The 23,238-nt window shown below is 31.1% G+C and overlaps 2 protein-coding genes and 1 long non-coding RNA gene across 7 annotated transcripts in view; 1 reads left to right on the top strand and 2 right to left on the bottom strand.

Moving 5' to 3' along the window:
- CaMKII (Calcium/calmodulin-dependent protein kinase II) overlaps positions 1-10,425 on the top strand; it is a 46,369-nt gene extending 35,944 nt beyond the window's left edge. For 3 of the 4 annotated variants that reach the window (XM_071892304.1, XM_040722225.2, XM_071892303.1), the window contains one exon: positions 9,224-9,781. In XM_071892304.1, coding sequence (XP_071748405.1) covers positions 9,224-9,335 — 112 coding nt within the window. In that variant the 3' untranslated portion in view covers positions 9,336-9,781. Of the gene's footprint in view, positions 1-9,223 lie in introns of all 4 variants that reach the window. The other variant, XM_040722224.2, reaches the window with a different exon arrangement.
- Positions 9,673-23,214, bottom strand: LOC121126871 (protein spaetzle 3). Its single transcript, XM_040722226.2, has 5 exons — positions 23,051-23,214; positions 22,575-22,711; positions 22,339-22,520; positions 22,142-22,241; positions 9,673-10,424 (listed from the first exon to the last, which is right to left on the bottom strand). Exons 1-5 carry the CDS (start codon positions 23,084-23,086, stop codon positions 10,130-10,132), a joined length of 750 nt encoding a protein of 249 aa, XP_040578160.1. The 5' UTR covers positions 23,087-23,214; the 3' UTR covers positions 9,673-10,129.
- LOC139906843 (uncharacterized) lies at positions 12,450-22,135 on the bottom strand. 2 transcript variants are annotated; one of them, XR_011782879.1, is made up of 3 exons: positions 15,238-22,135; positions 15,101-15,184; positions 12,450-15,021 (listed from the first exon to the last, which is right to left on the bottom strand). It is a non-coding gene; the product is annotated as an uncharacterized lncRNA (long non-coding RNA). The 2 variants fall into 2 exon arrangements; XR_011782878.1 differs by having other exon boundaries at positions 12,450-15,184.
- Positions 23,215-23,238: the final 24 nt, after the last annotated feature.

Raw genomic sequence — 23,238 nt, 5'->3', positions numbered from 1 at the left:
ATCCAGTAAGTTAATACTATATAAAGATCGTTTAGTTTGTGTATATCTCATTCAAGGAGTCCTTTGACTAGTTTTCTTTTCTAAAACTATGTTTAACTACTAGATTAGTACCTTAAATATGCAAAGTAATCAATTACGTATTCCTTTATAACTCTTCAGAATTAAATAATATTAAAGCTTTTATCGTGGGTGTATTTAATTTATTTGTGTACATTGCATACTTACTCAACTAACTTTCTTCTGAATTATATCAAATTAGAAGATCAATATTTTTGAAAATCATGTCAAAAAAACCTAGCTAATATATATAATATCCATATTAGTTCTTTTTAAATGGTTAAAATTTTAAAGAAAATGAATGAATATCATTCTGACATATTAGAAAATAAAATAAGTTGTTGTGGGTGTTCTTCCTTCTTTTTTGTTCATGATTTATTCGGTCATAATGGTGTTAGCATACCCCTATGACCGAATAATTATCGTCCATCTTTTGTGTAAATTGTTCTAAAAGTGCATAATAAAAAAATTTATGAATTTAAATATAATAATAATAGTTTCCTTCAAGTAATGCTATTTTGAAAGTAGGAGGTTCTCTTTATAGCAGTAATTCATTTTTTCTTCTCACAATCATATAGCAGGCAGCTGATATTAACAAGGGTCTAAATTCAGGGGGACCATATGTCTCGCTCCTGCCGTCTATTCGCATCATTTTTTACTTACAAACTACAAAACTTTATACATTGTAAATTCATTTATCCGTACGAGCAATGTATGAAAAGTAATATTTTTTAATTTGTTTCTGTTAATCGTATCCAAAAACTGGTTTAAAAATATCTGATCATATGTTAATCTAGTTATTCATAGTTCCTATGTAGATAATGCTTTCGGTAAATTTTTTTATATATTTTGCTATAAAATAATATTTTAAATATTAAAATTTGAGTCAAAAAATTTAATTGAAAATTACTTAATATATTAATTACAATGCTTGTTTGTATACGACAAAAAAATTACATTTTAGATAATTACGTTTGCTTATGTTCCATAAGGAGTCATTTTTTCTGTCACGTAATTATATTTTTTTGAGATTAACTTAAAAACCTTAGTGCGGAATATGGACATTAAATCAAAATTGCAAAAAATATTAATTGATGCTCATGAATAAGTATTGTACTTGAGAAGACTCGAAGGAGGAGAATCTATTGAAATAATCTTCAATTATGATTCTTTTAACAGTATCAGAGAAGATGATTTCAAAGAATCGCATATTCCTTTCTCTGATATTCATTCTTGGTTTCATGGAAACGTCGTAGCAGAACTGTATTTATTTCCACAAGAGTGGTTTGAGCGATTTTGTTCGGGTGTATTGGAGGTGAATGACGTGCCATGCGTCAGGGGAAGAAATAAATTGAATTTCAATAAGACAATGCCAGGCTGCAACCATCTTTTATGATGTGCTCCAAATGCTCGGATGGGTAGTTCTTATGTATCCAACCTACAGTGTAGACCTGGCACTAAATGACTACCACCTGTTCTGGTCTATGGTCAATGTCCTTGGGTGTAAAAATTTGGCTTCAAGAGAGGTCTGTGAAAATTGGTGTCCAGAGTTTTTTTTATCAATAGGGAAAAGGGGTTCTACGAGAAGATCATTATGAAGTTGGATTCTCGTTTGCAACACGTTATCGAACAGAACGGGGCATATTTGGCCTAAATCGAATTATTGTAACACTTCTTATAAAGCATTGAAGTAAAGCAAAAAATACGAAATACTTTTCCCCCAACTACTACTTTGTAGTTGTTCTCCTCGATAACTCAAGTTATTACATACGGACCTTTCCATTGCATAAACAATTTGTTACTTTCACTTCGAAGTAAAATCAAATCCGCTCCCCAATTCTAAAATTTCCTGTTTTTGGTTCGTTTATCATAATAATGTTATACTTGCCTTGTGATTTTTCCAACTCCCTCTTCGTAATTTCGAGAGTTTCCTCTAGTGCATCTCTCAATTCAAATAAATAAATAAAGATTTTTTATTGCGCCTCCAACATGTTATAATTCAACAATCTATAATTCCTCCAGTATTTGCATCTTTCCTCAAAATGTTCCACCGTCTAGAGGTTTGAACGGAGCAAACCTATTGCTATCCTTAGGCGCCTCTCTGTAAGCCAATAATAATGGATTAATAAATCGATTCCACAATTTTGGTCTTTCCCAACATGGCACTGTCAAGATGGCTTTCAATGTACCATTAAATCTCTCAACTAAGCCATTTCACATAGTATGATATGGGGTAGTGATTATTTCTTCAATGATAAAAATCGAGATATCTTCCTAATATATTCATAGAAAAATTAAGTCCCAACGTCTGATAAGACTAGAGACTCCAACAAGAAATTCTACAACTGCTTCCATTGTTACATTCTTTAAGACAATTGCCTTAGTGCATCTGGTTACATAGTCCACCATCATTATTATATATCTATGTCTTTTATTAGACGGAGGACTTATAGGGCCTATTAGATCGATGGCTACTCTTTTGAACGGAGTATATATGATCGGCATTTTAATCAATGGAATTTTTATTTTGAGATCGTTATTTGGCAAGTATCACACGATTTAACATACCGGACAACGTTATGATGGATTTGAAGTCAGTAAATCCTGCTTGAATTTTATCTTCAGTTTTTGTAATACCTAAATGTCCTCCCATAATAGAGTCATGTGCTATAGAATCCACCCCTCTTCTTAATATTGATGGTACAATTAATTGATATTTACTTTCTCCAATGTATTTAAATATTATATATATTATTCCTTTAATAAATTCAAAGGTTATCCTTCTTTCCTTTCCATCCTTACAATCCGCTCTCCTCAATTTATCCAATGACTTGTCACTTTTTTGTAATCTCACCAACTCTTCTTTCTCGATTTTAAATACCTCTTGACGTCAAATGCTTTCATAAAACTTGCCCAAATTTCCCTGTATATTCAACTTGATCAACAAAATATTTGTTTACAACTACACCATTACAACCAGTATCCCTAAGCAATTCCACATTATGTATTCATACTGAACCCCTTCTAATGCACATATCGTATCCTTCAGACTTCTCATACTCCTTCCTTCTTGACATTCCAACCGCTGCCTTGTACGAGTGCTTATTATCCCTTGTAAACCCTCCATAACTTCAGTATGTATTGCCCACTTTCGAACCTCTAGAGTAATTTTTAATCCTATTTTCCCGATATTCAAATGATTTTGTTCATTATTTCTGCACTTAAGGCATTCAATTTCCTTGACATTCTACTAAGTTCAACGTCTTTGAGGCTGAGCTTAGTTGTATTTTCTTTTCTGATCCCTTTTTTTTTTTAATTCTGAGAATTTTTAAAATTAATTTAATCTTTACCAGAATTATGTGTGATATTCAAATCTCATAGAAATTTGATGAATATTTTATATGTTATGTCCCTCTACTCTGAGATAATGTCTTGGAGTATATTATTTACACTCTTGTTTGGATCTTAGATTGTGTTTACTCTTACGGTTTTGTAGGACATGGTTACGTCTAATGTAACAAAATTAATTTCGGTATCGGACTAAATTACTTTGGGACATAGAGATTTCTTCACTAAGACGAAGACCCATCGGGCTGGGTGTGCAAATTTGGAAATAGAATGAGCATAGTATTATAAATGGGACAAGGGAAAAGGTAGACAATTTTATTGTATTTTATACAAGAATTTATAGTTATGCTTTAAACAAGTGTCCAGAAGGCTAAAATATCAGAAAACCAAACATCCTCAAATAATTGGGAAGTATAGAGGTTCTAGCACGGGTTTTTTTAATTCCCAAAACTGTTATCATTATTATCTCATTCCTGAGGATGGAAAATCTAAGTCTAAAGTGCGTGAGTTCATGCATAAAAAGGATCGTAACACGGATGATTGGTTTGGGAATTTATAAATTTAAGTTCTTGTTGGACTCGGAGCATAAATTAGGATCTACAGCGTAGTAATTTCGGCAATATCCTTGTTAGATATTGGATTGGGATTTGTGTTTATTTCTTTTATCTCATGGTTCAATGTGGCTTATCTAATAAAATATCATGATAGGTAAAGGTCATCTGCTCCCAATTATTTTTCAAATGGTCAGGGTGACCATATTAACTTTCGGTTCCTATTTTTCAAATACAGACCAGTCATATTTTTCACAACTATAATGCTACATCAGAGATATCCCTTAAAGGTTGCTCCTCGTTATGTCGACCACTATCCCCTATTCTTCACTATTATGTTATTTTATTAATTTTTTCCTTTACCTTAAAGAGGTATGCCAACCCTTCAATTTTGGTATAAATTTATAAGATTTCTTCTCCATGAAGTATATTTTTCTACTCTTAGTTGAAGGATGGACTCTCCATCTAATAATTTAGTTTTTGTATCAAAAAAAGAGAGATTGTAGTTTTTATCGATTATAGAAAGGGCCTCGGGGCACTTGCTATCGACCCTATGCCAAGCTATTTTACAAAATCTTTATTTTATTTTATTATTTACCATATAAAACTAGCCTTGACTGAAACTTATTCTTATTTTGAATAATAAAGACGAGTCATGTTTTGTATTCCAACAATGTTAAGTACATTGACCCTTAATGACTCATATTCTATTTTCTCCATCAAAAATAAACGAATGTCGATTATTCAAAAAGACAAACAAATTAATTACGTATAGATGTAAATCATATTTTTTGGAAGACATATATGTATGTATATTTATATATTTATTTTGAGGACCTTTCTACCGAAAACAACATCAAAAATCCTCTGGTACATTTAAATGGTTCCAACAAAAACTCTAACGGAAGCCTTTATGAATAAAATGCAAATAAAATAAATCAATATAATCAAATAAACTACAGAATAAATTGAATTCCGGAACAATAGAGACCACTCATGTGTTGAACAATTATTTAAAAAAAAAATAATAATAATACAAAGTCGTTTTATCCATAATTAAAGAAGATGGTAACACTTACAATGTTAGCCTCTTTTTATTGCGTTTAAAGGTCAAGGATTAATGCTCCATCAACTTGCTAGGGTATTGGTTCTCTGCACATAGAAAGTATGTAGGAGGAAAGTTACCTCTTCGTAGTTAAAACGACTCAGAAGTTCTGGGGATTTTTGGGCTATTCAAATAAAATAAAAAAATCTAACAACAGATTGCTTTTCTATTTTCTGAACAGTTCCGTATGGGCCCATCTGGAATTTTTTGAAGAGGTGAACAGATCAGGTCATCATCGGAGTAAAATTGACTCAGTTTGGAGATCGATAATATCCTCCCTTTACTAGGTTCAAAAGAACCACTAAATTATTATCATCTACCTAAAAGTTGGGGGGAGTCCTTCAAAAATAAAAGGATTAACGCTACAAGTCAATATGATCGAATGGGAGCCTTGAGCGGAATAACTTCATTCTATCCCATAGAATACGGTGGATGTTCTCAGGACGAGATTTCAAAAGTAAATATTTCAGACTTCCGATACTGGCTTGCATTGCTTTAGAAATCATTCCAAACGAGATGACTCAGCAAGTTTCCAATATTGCTATTGGTAGTCAAGAGAAGACCCCACCCTCTTGGTCTTGGTTGTAGTATGGATTATGCGGGTCCAAACATCATTTTGAGGAATAAATTCACTGATACACGTCAAGAATGGTTGAGATGAAGTCTAGTAAAATCTTGTATTTTACAAAGAAGTCCTGGCCATCTAAACAGAAGGTGTGCTATTTATGTTCTTACTCTGATATGGGTGGTAGAGAAAAAAACTTCAATAGTAACAAACGACTCCTCCTATATTCCTGCCTCTCAAGCATTTAAGTGTAATGGAGTGGACATAATCAAAAACTCTGAGAGTGATTGGTTTAAGTTATCAATATTTGTAAGTGTTTCAAACAGCTGTAGAACAATAACCTTCCAACAGATGAATTTGGAAAAAGTTGCTCTCATTACTAGGGATACTTTAGGTCTCAATCTAATGGATGTTAGATCCGTCTCTTGTGCAATCCGCTATAAACCTCAAATAATTATAATGAAACCTCAATCCCTTAGTCTTCTGAGTGAAATTAGAATTAAAAGACAAAGAAGGCAATCCATTCAATGCAAAAATAGAGTGTCGAGATTTTACTGACATGATGCAAAGAAACTGAAACTTCAATTCATATTGAAGAACGTTGGTACACGGTCTCTTACCTGATCATATAGCTTTTTTTTTTTTAAGTTGAAGGAATAACAGTGGGTCAGCATAAGCCTAACCAAGTAATGGAGCTCAGAAGTTTCTCAATTTTGAAACAATTTTCCCATCTCCAAAAACAACTGAGCTCTTCATTAAGCGTCTTAGTTAAGGAATCACCAAAAATCCTTCCTACATTCCTTCCCATCAATGGTAGGATCTTTCTAATGGAATTTGCAAATACCTTAAGGCAATTTTCAATTTACTTTTCTGACAGGTTACAAAGATTACGCGAGATAGATTTCAAAAAGGCGTAAAACTAATGAAAATTGACCATTCATAGAAAATATCACCCAGCAAGAAATAATAAATGAAAAGACTGAAGACAAAAACAATGTAGAAGAAGAAATTGAAACTGGAAAACTCATATTATTGCATGAATAAGAATTTTGAGACCAACAACACAGAGATAGCCTTAGTGGCAAACCTTAATCACTATGAAAAAATCAAAGTAAGGTAACTGAGAGAGGACGCAAAAACAATGGGAGAAGGAAAAAATAGCAAAGTAATGAGGAAGAGAAACCAACTACCAACTCCAGCTTGCAATGGAATGGATTGCATCCGGTGTCATGATGGTATACCCATTCCTATGACTCCTTCAATATGTCATCCACGGTTTATTCCTTCCTAAGGTGGAGTTGGTAGTTTATGAATGTGGGGAGGCAAATAACTGTAAGGAAAAGAAATTAAATTTTTTACTGATACATGATAATTGATAATTTTCAAAAAATGGGGACGCCATGGTTTTCTGGGTACAATATTGCAAGGGCCCTGATAAGCGTATAGCTTCGATTCTTACTGCCTGTAAAGTTTCAATAATTTGAATAAATATAGAATACATACAGATTTTTACCTGAAGAATGCAAATTTTTTTTTAATAAAAATCGGATGGTTGACTCTAGAACTATAGTCTAGCTCTTTAGCAAAAAATAGGGGAACCTTCAAAATATAAATAGTCTTCTCTTCTAAAGTTGTAGCTTAATTTTAGCAAAGAAAGTATTTTTCAAAAGTAAAATATGAAAAAAAAAGTTTTATTTCAAATTTATTTTTATATTATCTCGTTTTTAGCCTATGATCTTAAATTTGACCCGTGAATCTTTCTTTTTTTTTTCTCTCTAACAATACGGTCTTCAATATTTAGAAATATATAGAGGAAATATTTTTTCCCAAAATTTTAAGTTTATCATGAAGAATATATTTTTTATTATTCTAATTTATGAACTTTAAAAAAATTTAAGAAAAATATGAAAGAACCTCATATCGGATATTGGTTCATAATGTCCTCAAGAATTCTACAAAAAGGACTAATATCCTTGAGACACTTCCTCCACATATACTCATTGAGATATGCCTGAAATCGCTCCCTAGAGGTATTCATTACTCCTAACCGTCTGAGCATACCCTTGAAATGACTCTAAAAAGACTATTGGATCCATAAAGTTATACTTATGCACAACTGTTAAGTGTACCATATCTAACTTACTCCCAAGGTTGCAATATACTGTCCAATCGTCAGAAATCAGTTGTTCCCGTTAAAACGTAAAAAATTATTTGCACAATTGTGATAGATAAAATTATAACACACCTTCAAGATAACAAACAATTAATTAAGTTTGAACAGGGGGCATAATTTTAGACTGTAAACTAAGCGTCAATATGATAAAATTTGATTTTTTCATATCTTTTAAATAAGATACTTCATTTACATTACATTCTTAATAATAGACGTGTTTATTTTTTAGTTATTTATAGTTGTTAAGTATAGAAATATAAAGTAAAAGCTCTTATGATTATATAATCCTACCTGTAAACTTATTCCAACAATTATGATCGATACAATCATTACAAAATCAAATAATAATTATTGTAATATAATATTAAGACTTATTATTAGGCAACAAATAATTAAGTTTGAATAAGAACCATGATTATAGACTGCAAACCCAGGGTAAAATAGTCTAATTAGGCTAATAATTCGCTCTTATCCGAGTTCATCGATATCTAATAAGAAATACGCCAGTACAAATTTGCACACTACGACTCCCGTTCAAAGTGTTCCTGAAAGTAACTCTACTGTTATGATTCATGTTAGATATATAAGAAAAAGTCGTAATGCCTTACATAATTAGGAATGATCTCCTCCGGCCTTATCCCTCAGTCAACGGATGGACTCCAAGAGAACTTATCCCCTTCCCTTCTCCAAATACTGTATAAGAGGCAAATTTACAACTCCTTCAACACAATGAGACTTTCCATAATAGAATTTCGTGACCCTTAGAAGTACTAATTATCCGAATAACTCGAAAAAGTTGAGATCCTTCTTCTCTTAATCCATCAATATATTGTTATCTTTACTTCACGTTCCTTCACTTGAAGTACCAAAGTTATTTCCTTATTATTAAAAGGTTGCGATAATTGAATTTCAAATATCCTCAGTCACTTTCTCCAATTTAGAAATAGAAAGTATGACGTGCGGACAACCCTTACAGGATACCCATTGCTTTTTCCCCAAATATTCAGGGAGCACTCTCCCTGATTCAGGTAACAACTGCAAAAGTTATCTCAATTATGTTGCAGAACAAAAAATTTATTATATGAGATTGAATTATTTATGAATGGCTATTGGATTTTTGAAATCTTTTTCAAAATATTTGGGTTTTTTTCAAAATTATTCCAAAAACCAAGCCCCCCTGAAAAAATAATATAATATAAATGCGGACGTTACTGTATTACGTATCAACAATCAAAAAGTACTAGTTTATGTTCCTCTTCTCTCAAAATTACTTTATTTTTATGACATTCTCTCAGGCGTGGTTTTAACGCTTATTGCAATTGAGACAATATTCCCATCCCTAATTATAATAAAAATAGATAATATTTAATGTTTTTTTAAATTATTTGATTAAATTTATTGGTTAACAGAAATATTTTCTTTAGGTTAGGAAAGCTACATACAAATCAATGTGAAGAAACACGTATTTGGTATCGGCGTGAAACTCGCTGGCTTAATGTTCATGTCCATCGTTCCATTAATAAAACATCTTCTTAATGTTACCACTAGATCCTCATCTCCCTCCATCCCGTGCTTATCATTTACTCCTCTCTTTCTATATATATATATATATATAAATTATTTATTTGTTAGAAATTTGATTTACCATCCTCAGTAATATTCAGATTACTCACACCTAGTCTAATTTTTTATTTTATTGTACTAGTCATTGAAGGAGTTCATTTCTCCTATGTAATTTTAATTCTTCCCGCTTTTATATATATATTTTTTTTTTTTTGCTTTTGCTTTTTATTAAAGGGTGGCTTTTTATTCATACAGAATTTATTCGACTCGTTGTTTATTTGTAATTGTGTAAAAGAAATAATGAAAATAGTTGTAGCGAAATAACTTATTTTTATTTCAAGCCCTTAAATTATATTGTTCTATATACATTTTATGCATTTTTAGATCTCTGTTTTAAAATAAAATTTAATTTTAAGTTTCTTATGGACTATTACTTCACTTAATTTTTTATACAAAATTACTTTCTTGCATTTAATATTATTTATCATATTGATACTATCAATTTTTTTTATTTAACTGTGAAAATATAAATAAACATTTCTTTTTATTTACTTTCATTTTATTTGATGTAAAATTGTATTAATAGGAAATACTTACACAATCATTTATCTTGTCTATCTTGTGTAAAAATAATGTATACTTCCTTAAAATTTAATTTTTATTTCCCAAAACTGACTAATTAATATGTTTATTTATCTATATAGTTACGTGTAAAAGAACCATGATTATTTTTTTTGTTTTGTTTTATGAATACGGTATTTAATTCGTTAAAACGTGGGATTTTTAAGACAGCGACAACTACAACAAGAAGGAAATAAAAACCAATCCATGAATATACCAGAACAATCATTGTTAGGATCATAGGATAGAAGACGATGCCATTTATACTTTTGTTCACATGAGCAGTCTCCTGCGCATCTAACTGTACGTGACTTGCTACAAATTTCTTGATGAATGGCTTGGTTGAACTGTTTGGTGTTAACAATTGCTCTGATTTGATTGTTACTGTTTTCTGCCCAATATGGTTGGCTTATTTCTATACTGGACTCACATGAATCAACTCTTAAATGAAAGTAAAAGGAAAATCTATTAGTATATTCTTTTATATTAAATAAGAAATTAAACACAAAAACTTTGGAATCTATTTATTCTCTTCATTAAAAATCCTCTATTAAAGGTATGATCAGTAATAAAACCCATTTCTGAAATGTTGATAATATGAACAAAACTTTCATAATTGTTTAACTTATGAGTATCGGACATAGGTGTTATTTTAATATCTTTTAGTATTATTTTTAATTAATTGCTTCTAATTTTTTGAAATTTCTACTTATTTTTTACTTTAATTCCATTAAAACATTTCTTTTTTTAAATCAAATTTATTTCTCTGGAAGTGTATTTACAATTAAGTCATCAACCGATAATAAATATTTTTTTTATTGATCGTACCTTTAATAATGTTGATATAGTGTGAATTAAAAATAGTAGTGTTTTATTTCTTATAAATTATTCTTGATGAAAAAATAATTAAACTACATATGGAGGCTAAAATCTTATAGCTGGTTTATACTTCCCATAGTCTAGCTTATACATTTTAGGGTTAGATAACACTTTGCAACCAAATTTAGGTCTTAGAACGCCCGCCGCCTAAAACCACATTTGATATTTTTTTACCAGTGGAACATGAAAATGACTATTAAAATTTTCAAACTTTGCCTTTTAAGCCATTTTTTTAAATCCTGTGTTTAGAGTATATTTTCGATTCTGAACCATATAAGATAACCAAATATAGATCAAAACAAAGGTAATAACAATTGATATAAGACATGTAGCATTGGAGAAATAAAATATCAATTATGTTACTTTGAATACAATTTCTAAAAAATGTGTATAATCACACAAATGTAAAGTAAATGTTCTTATTTAGAAGCTAATCTAAGTGTATATTTTTTTCAATTGTTTTATATTATAGCCAAAACCAAAGCATAAACCTTATCTTACAATTTCAAAAGATTTACTGTCAAAATAGTTGGATTTGGATTGATTTTTTTTTTTTAGTTTTCAACTTTCTTATATAATATTGAATAAATAAGCAATAAAAAAGGTTGCATAAAAAGTTCTGAATTTCAATATAAATAAATCGAATAGATGACTTACATCTTATCAATAAATACTAATCAAATAACTTTGATACTAAACATACTAAGATCGGGTTTAATCTAATTATTTCTCTAAAATATTAATTATTTATTACAATTATACAAATAATGGTACATCTTCACAAAACCTTAAAGAAATCAATCAAAATCGTACTTTTTTTGACGTCAAAACTTTTTAAGGTGTAATAAAGTTTATTACACCTATATTTTAGCTATAATATAAAGTAATTGAAAAAATTATTATCTTCCAAATGATACCAATAATTTAACTGGGATTGTGTGTTATACGACACATTTTGTAGGTACTGTCTTCAATATAACTTTATAAATATATTATCCATGGAATGCTGAAATGTTTTTATAAATTGTTATTATTTTTGATTTTCATATATATAGTTTGAAATATGCCATTGAACCGAAGTTATAGGGGAAAAAATATACATTGTGTATATTCCCTTTTTTATGAATGACCGAGATGCAAACCTACATAGTTTTAAATTTGCAATTATTAAAACAATTATTATCATTAAAAAAAAAAAATTAATTAAAGAATTTTTTAAAAACAAACCTTAAACGGGGAAAACAGCATGTTTTCTTTCTTTAGCCCAGGACTTTTCAGACCTTGTTTACTATCTTTGCTCAAAGCAAAGTGTTCTTCAAATTAGAAAATTTTAACAAAACAGGGCTTCTGCAAACGCGCGAATCGGAAGAATTACAGTCCCACTCCTCACCTGCAGAACCCTCTAAATATTGGCACACGTTGAGTTTTTAAGTTTGAACCAAATAAATGTTGAACTATCAACTTTAGAATAATGAAGATAAACCTTGCCTCCAATTACTTGCAGCAGGACAGCAACAATATACATGTACAGGGAGCGGGGATCAAATTGTCGCCAAAATATTTTTCTACAAAAAACAACACAAAATATACATTTTTTAACTTTTTTATTAAAAATCAAAACTATGACAAGCATATAGGTATAGAGTAGCCATTCATTCGATATAATCTCCGTTGGGAGTCAATAACGGCCTCTGAATCGGCCGCAAGTTCTTCTGACCATCTCATTGTCCATGTTGCCGAATACCTCCTTGATGGAGTCCATCAGGCTGGCCTTGGTGCTTTGGGGATGTCCGTTGGTATGTCTTTCGACATAGCCCCAGACAAAATAGTCCAAACGATTAAAGCCGGGAGAGTTAGGAGATCACAAATCCTTGGTTACGACGTCATAACAGTTCTCGGTTCTGTGGATGGAGATTTTGGACACATGGCAGGGTGCTGAGTCCTATTGCCACACCCAGGGCCTGTCTCCAGCCACCCCTTGGATCCAGGGCAGAACCACCTTCTCCATAATATCCAGGTAGACCTCTGTATTGACCTTTAGACCCGTTTCAAACATGTGGGGAGGCATAACATGACTTTCACTGCTGACCACCCCGAACACGATGACCATTGCAGTGAACTTGGTCTTCATTACCTTCCTCACATGGCTGGTGCAGGTGGCTATCCACCTGTTGTTCTGCTTGTTGACCTTCTGATCTTTACAGACATTCTTTTCATCAGAGAAAAACCACAGCATCCCGGGCTGCTTTGTGTGCTTGAGCTTGTTGAGCAATTTTGTTGACTTCATCAGCCTGTTGTCCTTTGCCTTCTGGGTCCAGATCTGGCCCACCTGCATCTTGTATCTCCTGCACCTTAAATCCTCAGATACACAGTCCCAAATTGTTTTCTCATGGCAGCCCAGATCCCTCACTATGGCCTTCATGGACCTGGTAGGGTCATTCTCAACCATCTTCTTCACCTTGTCGACAAAGTCGGTGTCTTTGACCTTCCTTTCGGCGCCCTCGTCCTTGGGTGCCCTCTTTATGGTGGCATCAACATCCCAGGTGTCCTCTAGCTTCTTACTGATACGCTGAACAGTCCATAAATTCACTCCTAAGGTTGAAGCAATCGTTAAATTGGAGATTTCACTTCCATTATTAACCAATACCATGACTACGGCGGACCTCGAAAGCTCCCCGTTCCACTTATAGCTCTTTATCTCCTCATATGATGACGGCATGATGCTAACTGAACTACTTATTGTCAGCTGACAAAAATAGCTTTCCTATTTGGTAACCGGTTTTTTATTTGATAATGTCGTCTTCAACTTATCAAGGTAGGGAAAAATTTGATCCCCGTTCCCTGTAGATTTTGTATATAAAGAATCTCCCTTTCAACTAAGAGATTAATTCCGTCAACTATGTAATGGATTATCTTTATAAATATAACTCGTTGTGTCAGGTACCCTTTGACGTTATATTATTGCAGTAGTACAATCATAATTTTTAAACTAAGGCGTCACTATGTAAAATCTCAGAGGACCATTTTAATATTACGAAAGTCAGGAGAGATGCCCCCCTTCTAACCTTCTCATGTATTTTGTAATTGCTTAGTGGTTACTTAAGGTTCAAAATATGATTTACTCCTAATACCAGTGGCGAAATGACAGAAGGCCACTTTGCCACTTGCAATGGATATTTTAAAGTGTGATGAATGTGGAAAAGGGCAACAAATTTAGGAAAGAATGATGAAATTTAAGAAAATTTGAACGGAAATTACTTTTCTTAAAAGGTCTTATCTAGATATTTAAAAATGGCCCTCATAATAATCAAAAATAATTTACCTTTTTTAAAGAAGTTATTGAATGAAATATGCCTATTAAATAAGCCATCATAGAAAATTAAAAATATATATTCACTTAAAAAGGGAAATTCTTTTTAAAAACTAGAAGATTATAAATTTCTTTAAAAAGAAAAGTAAATTTGTTTCCCTAACAAATAATAATCTCAAATTCGAATATCTAGTTTTAGGTATGTTCACTGCTGAATCAATGGTGTTGGATCATATTTCTTTTGAGTAAGTCATGAACCACTTCTTCAGGTGATGAAAAGAGAGTGAACGAAACTTTTAGTCCGAAGACCTTTCTAATTTTTTTCATTAGAGCTCGTTGTTCGTGGGCTTTTTTGGAGGCTTTGTTATTTCACAGCAATTCCAATAATTTCATCATACACGGTTTCATAATGATCTAAAAGAGATTTAATTGCACGTATTCTGGCTGTCCAGCGAGTTGGGTATTATTACTTTGAGGAAAGTGGCACACGATCATTGATTGCAGGAAGACATGCCTTCTGGTTGATTTGTTGATAAACTCATTAAAATCATGAACGAAACTAAATGGTTGCAAAATGATATTTGAATTAGAAGCAATTTCTTACATAATTGCGTTTAAGCTAAAGTCTTGTCTGAATGTATATGCTTCTCAAACCGATTCGAGCCCTATTTGATCGGACTATGAGTCCAAAAACTAGTACTTCCTTATTAAGAGAATCATTTATAACTCAGAATAAAATGCTTGAGGCTACGCGTCACTAGGAGCAAAGGAAGTCTAAGAGACAAGGGGAAATACCCTTTATGAGAAAATTGCGTGTCTCACATCGTCCAATTTTCCTGTTATATGGAACTAAAAGTGAATAAATATATTATTATAATCGGGAGTTTTATATTGTTTTATCATTCCCCTCCACGAAGAAATATCTTACTTCCGGTCTAAGCAAAGAGTAAAATTTAATATCTTCAATCCTTCCTTCGAGTGGCCACTCTTAAATAGGTCCCCATTGACCATACTTGAAACTTGTATAAATATATCAAATTAATAAAATTGGACTAGAATGGTTACCTTGTTTGTGAGGAGAAGGCAAGATATATACTTAAAGTGGGTTCACTTATGTGCTTAAGTACCCATATCCATTACAAATCTTCTTCCTTTTGGTTATTATTCTTTAGAAATAATTATTAGATTCATTTATATTTTCTAATAATAATAAAAAAAGATATGCCTGAACCCACATCATGGCAAGAGATGAGAAATTGGGGTGACACTAAATTTTCAAAAAGGATAAATTGGTAGGAGCAAGGTATTAATAATAAATGTAGTTTTGTTATGTAAGTCACTTAAATCTCGAAACATCATTTATTCAAAAAAGGGGCATTGGCCCTTATGGTTTCCGATGCACCTTCTTTAGACACATGCATTACACTACGGATTACACAAGAAAAGGATAAGAAGAAGAGAAAATGTTTTTTTGCATGTTATAGAGCATTTTACCTTACGTCATCAATTGCATCATAGTTGAAAGATCATTGACCCTAAGCAGGGGCGACGACTAAGCAATAGGTTGATCATTGAGTCTATCTGTTAATAAAACAAAATCTCAGTTTCCCCTAAACTTCTCCTAAAGATTTAGTTATTTCATGGCCAATTTATTTGTACGTGTGGAGTAGATGACAAGTTGAACTATTGTAATTTTTAGTTCGATTTTGTTGAAGTTCTTATAGAAAGGGGATGATACTTTCGGACCATCATAGTGTAAATTAAAAGAGTTTTCCACCTCCGAGTACAGAAAGACCAACTTTTCATCTCTTTCTCTGTCATAGATTTATAATTGAATATATTGCCATCCTTTGGTGGAACCATTTCTCCTTTTAACATGTGAAGGGGTTTCCCAAGAGTTAGCTTTATCCCCCTACCACATTTTTTTAGCAAAGCATCCATGACGTTGGAACCTCCTCTTGACCAAGTTTGATGGAGTTTCCTTTATAAGGCCACTGATGGACTAAAAACTTTTTTCAGCGGCACTATCTCTAATGCAATATAAAAGGGAATTTTAGAACCAAGGAAGTAAGGATTAAAGCTACATATTATCTAATTAATTCTGTTAAGTTCTATCAATGTCTTGCATCAAGTCTTCACTGTCTCGCTATGCAGTTGACCAACAGAACTAAGCTGTCCCCTTCATTCTAAATGATGGCCTAAGTACGGGGACCAACATAATCACAACTGACCTTGATGAAGTCGGAAGAAAAGTTGTTTCACTTCTCCGTGATCATGGCCTTCATAGGGGGAGTATTATTCGTCTTACCCTCCCAGACGCACCAAATTCCGAAGTCCAGGGTGTTCACGTCGGGTGAGGACAAATGCCAGAAGTCTACCAGCCAGAAGAGTTAACTTTTTGTTGGCCTTGAAGAAGGAGGTATCTTGCTATCGTAGGACGCCACGAGACCTGTGACCATGACCTGAGAAGGATATTTGGTCTTGAAGGGTGCCTTGATCTGAATTCTTGATCAAACTATGATTCATTTCTCATGTTCTGAACAGCGTCCACTGCAAATATCTTCTTATCGGAGATCGACTATTTTGCGGAGAAGATTGCACACCCTCTGCCGTTTTGCTTGTTGCTTCAACATTTTTGATTGCACAAAAACAAAACAAACATCAAATTGTAGCTTTTTGTCAATTCGTTCGAATGACGACAAGTGCTAAATTGTCAGACTTTTAGAAGTGGGGCTAAACGGTCTCAAAGAGGAATCTTATTTTGAGTCCTCACCATGTATAACAGTCTTTACAACGGAATCTAAGATTTTATTATTTTTTTATTGGCGATGCCACAGTTTGAGTATTAAAATGAGGTCATAAGTCCAAGGAGTATAGAGTTTTTATCATATTTAAAGTACAGAAAATACCTTTCCAACATGCTTTCGATAGAGGTAAGAAAAACAGTTTTGTTATCATTAACTTCTAGAGCTGAGTTTTTTGAATTTAGCTACAGGCCTTTTAAAGTTGCAGCAATATAAGACATTATCTGATTACTTGGACCTTTATCATAAGACTGTATATAAGAGAATCAGAAGAAGAGTTTTTCAAATCGAATTTACCAGAGCTTGGCAGCGTACCCAAATTTTTGGTTCTGTATCCATACCTCTGTAATTTTTTTTTTCATATTATAGCTCTGTACCACGTGTATCCGTATTTACATACGGTATCAAATTATCAAATCAAAGATATTTTAGTAATAAATATTCAGAAGAACCTTAAATAACAATTATAATAATAATAAAAAGAATATAATTTCTTGAATTATCTTCTCATAAATATTATTATAAATTGATAATAATATATGATTTATTATTAATAATAATAAACAAAATATGAATAAAATGTAACTTTCAATGGATATATTATAATGATGAATATAAACAGAAACAATCTACAACTCCTCTTTTTTCAAAAGCAAGTCCAGGTTTCCCCTCATAAAGACTAGATTTTCAAAATTGTGGAAGATTAGTGAAAATGTTTTTGGTCGCAAAATATCTGAACCCACACTAAAGAGCCTTTTCATGCATGCAAATGAGGACATGGGTTTATTGTCCTGTACAAACAAGTGTAAGGCTACACTAGTATACCTCTTGGGGAAGTCATATGGGAATTGATCGGCTTTATTTTTGACCACCTATTAACCTCTTTGAAATATAAAATTGCAACTTCTGAATCCCTTTACAAATAGATAAAGTCCATAAAAAATCATTTTCTTATGGCTATAGAGGTAAAAAAAAACGCTCTTTGAAGACTAAAACTTTACAAACATAACTTTTTCATCAAAATACAACAGAAAAGCGAAATAACTGGTAACCCAAAAAATGGAACACCCTAGTATACATGCTAAAATTAACATTTATAGGAAGTTGACATATTCTGTGATATCTGATCTATTTATCTGACCTTAAAACTATACATTATTAAATTAAAATATTATATAACTATTGCTTTAAGTATGAAAGGGCTTTAATGTTTCGACATTTGCAAGTGTCTTCTTATCACACACCTTTCCCCCCTCCCCCTCTTCCACTATGTCAACCATCTGTATTTTTTTGCTTCTCTATTTAAGGCAGAAACAGCAAGTTCTGAGTTTTTTTTACAGTCTCTGCACTTATAGAGGTTAGAATAAAATATTTTTGTTTATTCTGCAATTTTTCTAGAGCTTTGAATGATAGATTCCATGGCTTGAGTAGAAGAGAGACGTTTTATATTTATTTTTATCACCCTAGAATTTATCCTTATTACTCGTACTAAATTTTGAAATTTGATATTTTTTTCTATCTCTTCATTTACATCAACTCTATTCCCTTGTAGGTCTTTCAAATTCAGAGCTGGCCTAACCATTTCTTTCTCTCAAACGCTTTGATATTTCCCTTCTCTCTCAGGACTTTTTTTGTCCGTTTCTTAGCTGTTTCAAGTGCTGCACAAGAATGACGGTGTTTTTCTATTTCTTTCATCATTTGTTTCCATAGAGCTTTCCTGCTTCAGTCTTTTGATTTTGTTTTTTGCCTCTACCTTATTATAAACTAAAATTGCCGATTTATTTATCTGACGTTATGAGAAGTTTTCAGTCTTTGTCCCTAGATTTGACCTTCTTCAATTTGAAATACAGCTTTCTGGTACGAATTTATTGAGTTATCAAGTATTTCCTCATAGACACCTTGGAGCAGTCATTGACTGCACAAATCTGAAGTAGTTCATAGACTTGACCAAAAGGCAATTTTATTATTCTTACTTTTTCAGATAAAAGTTCATGAATTTTGCGAGGATCTCTTTTTAGTTAAGTACAATAGTGTTTGCTGATTCTAATGCTGGATTTTGGATTGATCTCACAGGAGCAACCACGTTTACTTTTTCGATAAAGAGCTTTTGATTTGAAACTAATTGGACTTCTGATGTTTTTGAAATGTAACGTTGACAGCATTTTTAATTTTAATCCTGTAGAAATCAGGTTCATGATTTCAAGGAATAATAATGCAAAAGAAATATAAGGAAAAGAGAAAAAAGTCTTCAAATTGCCAATTCAAAATTATTGACATTTTTCTAAAATCAGTCATTCATTCCACGTTTTCCTTCCGAAACCTGTATAGTCTTGTAATTTGAAATAAAAAAGTTATCAATCTTATAGGTTAAGATAAACTTTCAGTTCAAATAACACGATATTTCTTATTATACACTTCTATATTCCTTATTAAATTGATATAGCTGTTTGCTTGATAAAGATAATTTTTTTATTATCATCTATTAGCTGGTAAAGTTGTTTGTCTCTATTTACAGTAAATAATAGTCAAGTTTGGTTTTGATTTACAAAATTAGATATTATGGAATTCAATGTACTACGTAAGGATCGTTATTTCAAATTTTCCTAGCTTTTTATGTATAAAATTAAATTGATCAAGACTAAAATACACAATAAAGTTATGGAATTACTTCTCAATATAGATGAAATATTAACATTAAAACAAAATTACTCACAAATTTAATAATAAAAAAAAAAATCAATATTTGGGTTATTAACAACTAGAATCAATTATAAAATATAAACATATACTTATATAATGGGTTCTCATCCATAACCAATTATTGCGAATGCAAGAGGTAGACAACAAAAAACCTCAAACAAGAATAATTTTCTAATTTTTATGTAGATTATAATTTGCATTTTGTAAAAAATAAATTTCTTGCATAATTTTTTGTAACTTTTTTTTAATACGGTTTTTGCAATATCCATATTTTTTGTCTCTTTTTTCAAAAATTTAATTTGGAAATTACGTCCATCACATGAAAAACACAAAATGATTAGTAAAAAGTAGACGGAAACACAAAATTGTTCATTTCAGAAGTAGGAATATTCTAATTCTGGGTCGGATAAGTTAAATTCCTTTTTTATAGACTTTAAGATAAGCTTTTTTTTACCTAACAATGGATCAAAGGAATGACATTCTCGATTAGATATTCCATTATTTCCTCCTGTGATTTTTTTTTGTTAAAATATATTCTTCAGAAGTAGAATAATGGCAAATCAGAGTAAAAAAATTCCGGTTTTAAAATTGATAGGAATGCTGAATTCATTCAAATTTGTAGTAAAGGTGGCCTATCTGCATCATCAGAATTTTTTTATATAGTAGTTATTTTGTTAACCATTTTTATGAAGAAATTGGGATAAACGATCCACTACATAAATTAAATTAAGAGAGCAAAAAATCTTTATTTACTGCTGCCACTACTCAACGAATTGAGGTGGAAGCTTTAATAAATAATATTAAACAATGCAAATTTGGTCATTATTTCCATAACAAAGAAACATCATCTTTCGGAAAATATTTTTTGTATTTATTGGACATTTTGTTACAGATAAGAGGGATAATTTTTTCATAGTAATAACTAATAAGTGAAAAAACTTTGATTTAAGAGAAATCGTTCTACTGAGCAAATAAAAATATCAAAATTGAACGGTTGAATGTATATAAATACTTTTTAGTAAGAGTAGTACATGAAAAATAAGTAATTCTGTTAATGTTATTTTCCCAGTTCTTTTCAGTTATTTATGATTATATTTCTGTCAAAAATCGTTATCAACCTTATTAATTATCTTATTTAACGAAAAAAGTTCAAAATATCCCAATTTCGAAAAAAAGTTTTATGATCTATGTAGTATGCATAGCTTGTTTTTTATGACATCAAATATATTTATTTATTTATTTTGCTCTTCCTTCCTTTCTTTTATGGAATCCCACGCTTCTAATTCACTCCGAGCTTTTTTTATCCCTTTCAACCTCGACTGTCAAAAAGGGAAGGAAAAGTGTGAAGAAAAAAATTAAAAAGATGTTTCTATCCTGCCGTATGTAAGTGTGGGAAGAAATCCCTGACAACAAAATTCCTGCTGAACTGTCCCTGGTCAGTAGGATTTTATTTTGTGAGGATCTGCACAAAGGATTCTCTTAAATCTCCGTCTTTTGAAATCTCTGTCTCATTAAGGGTCTGCTACGAGTGATCTTGTGTCTAAGGAGATTTAATAATGATACATGAGTGTATGTATCTATGAAATCAAGTAATTACGAATGATTGTCTAGATTAAGGATGATCATAACCCAGATAAACAAGCTCATTATTCTTTGGAATCTTAATTCTATGATTTTTTTTCAAATACGCTATTCATCAGGATGCATCAACAGAGTTGACTCATTCATTGATGCAAAATGCTCCTATAAAAAAATAATTTAGGATAATAAAACTAGTTACTTTTATTATTGAAACTATTGTACTTGATACACATATATAAAAAATAAACCATGATAAAGATTTATTTTTGATGTACAAAATAATAAAAGTATCCAGTTTTGATAGTCAGGTATCTCTGCATGGATCACACAGTTTTTGCGTCTTTTCAGTATATTTTCTCCCTAAATATTTTTTTAGTAGGAGCATCACTTTTTTCGATTAGCAGCAAAGAATGGAATAATGACAGAAGATTCTGATATGTTTACTTCATATTTTATCTCTTTTTAGATGTAGATAATCATTAGATAGATCATTACATAAGAATTACCCTTTTAATTATATTATCTATGGAATAAATCAACTTTGAAATAATATCAAGTAATTCTGTTTCGATTTTTTTACCTTCTTTTATGGAGTTTTCTATTAATGAAAAATACAAAACTTTATTAAAGTTGTGTTAATGGGCCCTTGTCCAATTTTAAAGAAATCGTCAAAAAAGGAAATAAATGGCAAAAAACTGCGATGAAGCAAGGTATAAATCTACCGTTAGAAATATTTTTTGATATATATTGTTTTAAAATTTTTTTTTGACATTGAAGTATAAAATACTAGCTGAGGTATTTGAACCTCCTATGAAACTTAATACATTGTTTCATTTATATTGTATACCATTTATGCTTAAATATTTATTAATATATGTATATACTTATTAGGGTCATCCTTCAACGTTATCCCAGGAAAACTAGTTTCTCTTCTAGTTCTAGTTTTATTGGTTTTTTTAAGGACATCAAAATCTTCGATAAAGCCTGTTAAATACTTATGTATTAATAAGTTCCTTCATTAATCTTTTTTCAAATAAATTATTCTGAAACAACGAGTTAATTTAATCTAACTTTAAATCACCTTCAAGTATGGATCGACTAAAACGTGTTGATTTGAAGCTTGTAGAGCTGCGGAAATATATAGTTGAAGCTGGTGTTTTAAGAGAAGTTTGTTTGGTTAGTTTTGGTTCTGTTTCCTGCATGTCACCAAACATTCTTTTAATAAGAGCTTTGTGTTCATCAATGAAGGTTGAAATTCTACCTCTAATTTGGAACAAAGAATAAATGAATAATTCAATATACTATTTATTTTCTTACAGAGGGTATGCTGAACCAGCACCATTACAATATAGTTGATTTAATCTTTTAACACAGGGCATTTCATTATTTATTGACGTCGTTCCTTCGTTAGACAAACTTTGAATCAAAGTAATGTTAGAAATGATCAATACAATCTAAAAATATATTAATTTTTAGATTCGAGATATTTGTCTATTTTCTTTTATAAAATAAATAAAACAATGATTTCTCAATATTAAAAATAGTTATAAAATATAATATATAATTCTACTTGATTATTGTCTATTATATTATTTATATTAGTTACTAACATTTTATATTTCAATTTATATTATAGTTTATAATCAACCACACCCTTCCATTGGACTAAAGTTGTTATAATTATTAATAAAAAGAATGATTTGTGGGTGTGTCATTATCTACGACCATGAGAAAGTATATATTATTAAAATTAAGGGGGAAAAGTTTTTTTTTCTATTTCATATTTTTCTTACCCTTGACAAAGCTCCAAATGAAATATATGTTCGCATAATGGGCCTGGAAAATTGCCTAATTAGTATCTAGTAATAAGGTAAATTTGACCACTGCACCAGATAATCTATCACAGTATTAATGATATCAAGTAACCAGATATGACTTAACTACTTATTACCCACTTATATTTATATTAAAATAGCTTGCC

The sequence above is a fragment of the Lepeophtheirus salmonis genome, chromosome 12 (genome assembly GCF_016086655.4).
Source record: "Lepeophtheirus salmonis chromosome 12, UVic_Lsal_1.4, whole genome shotgun sequence".
NCBI lineage: Eukaryota > Metazoa > Arthropoda > Copepoda > Siphonostomatoida > Caligidae > Lepeophtheirus > Lepeophtheirus salmonis.
The sequence above is the reverse complement of the archived record's forward strand: the minus strand, read 5'-3'. Positions and strand labels throughout refer to the sequence as shown.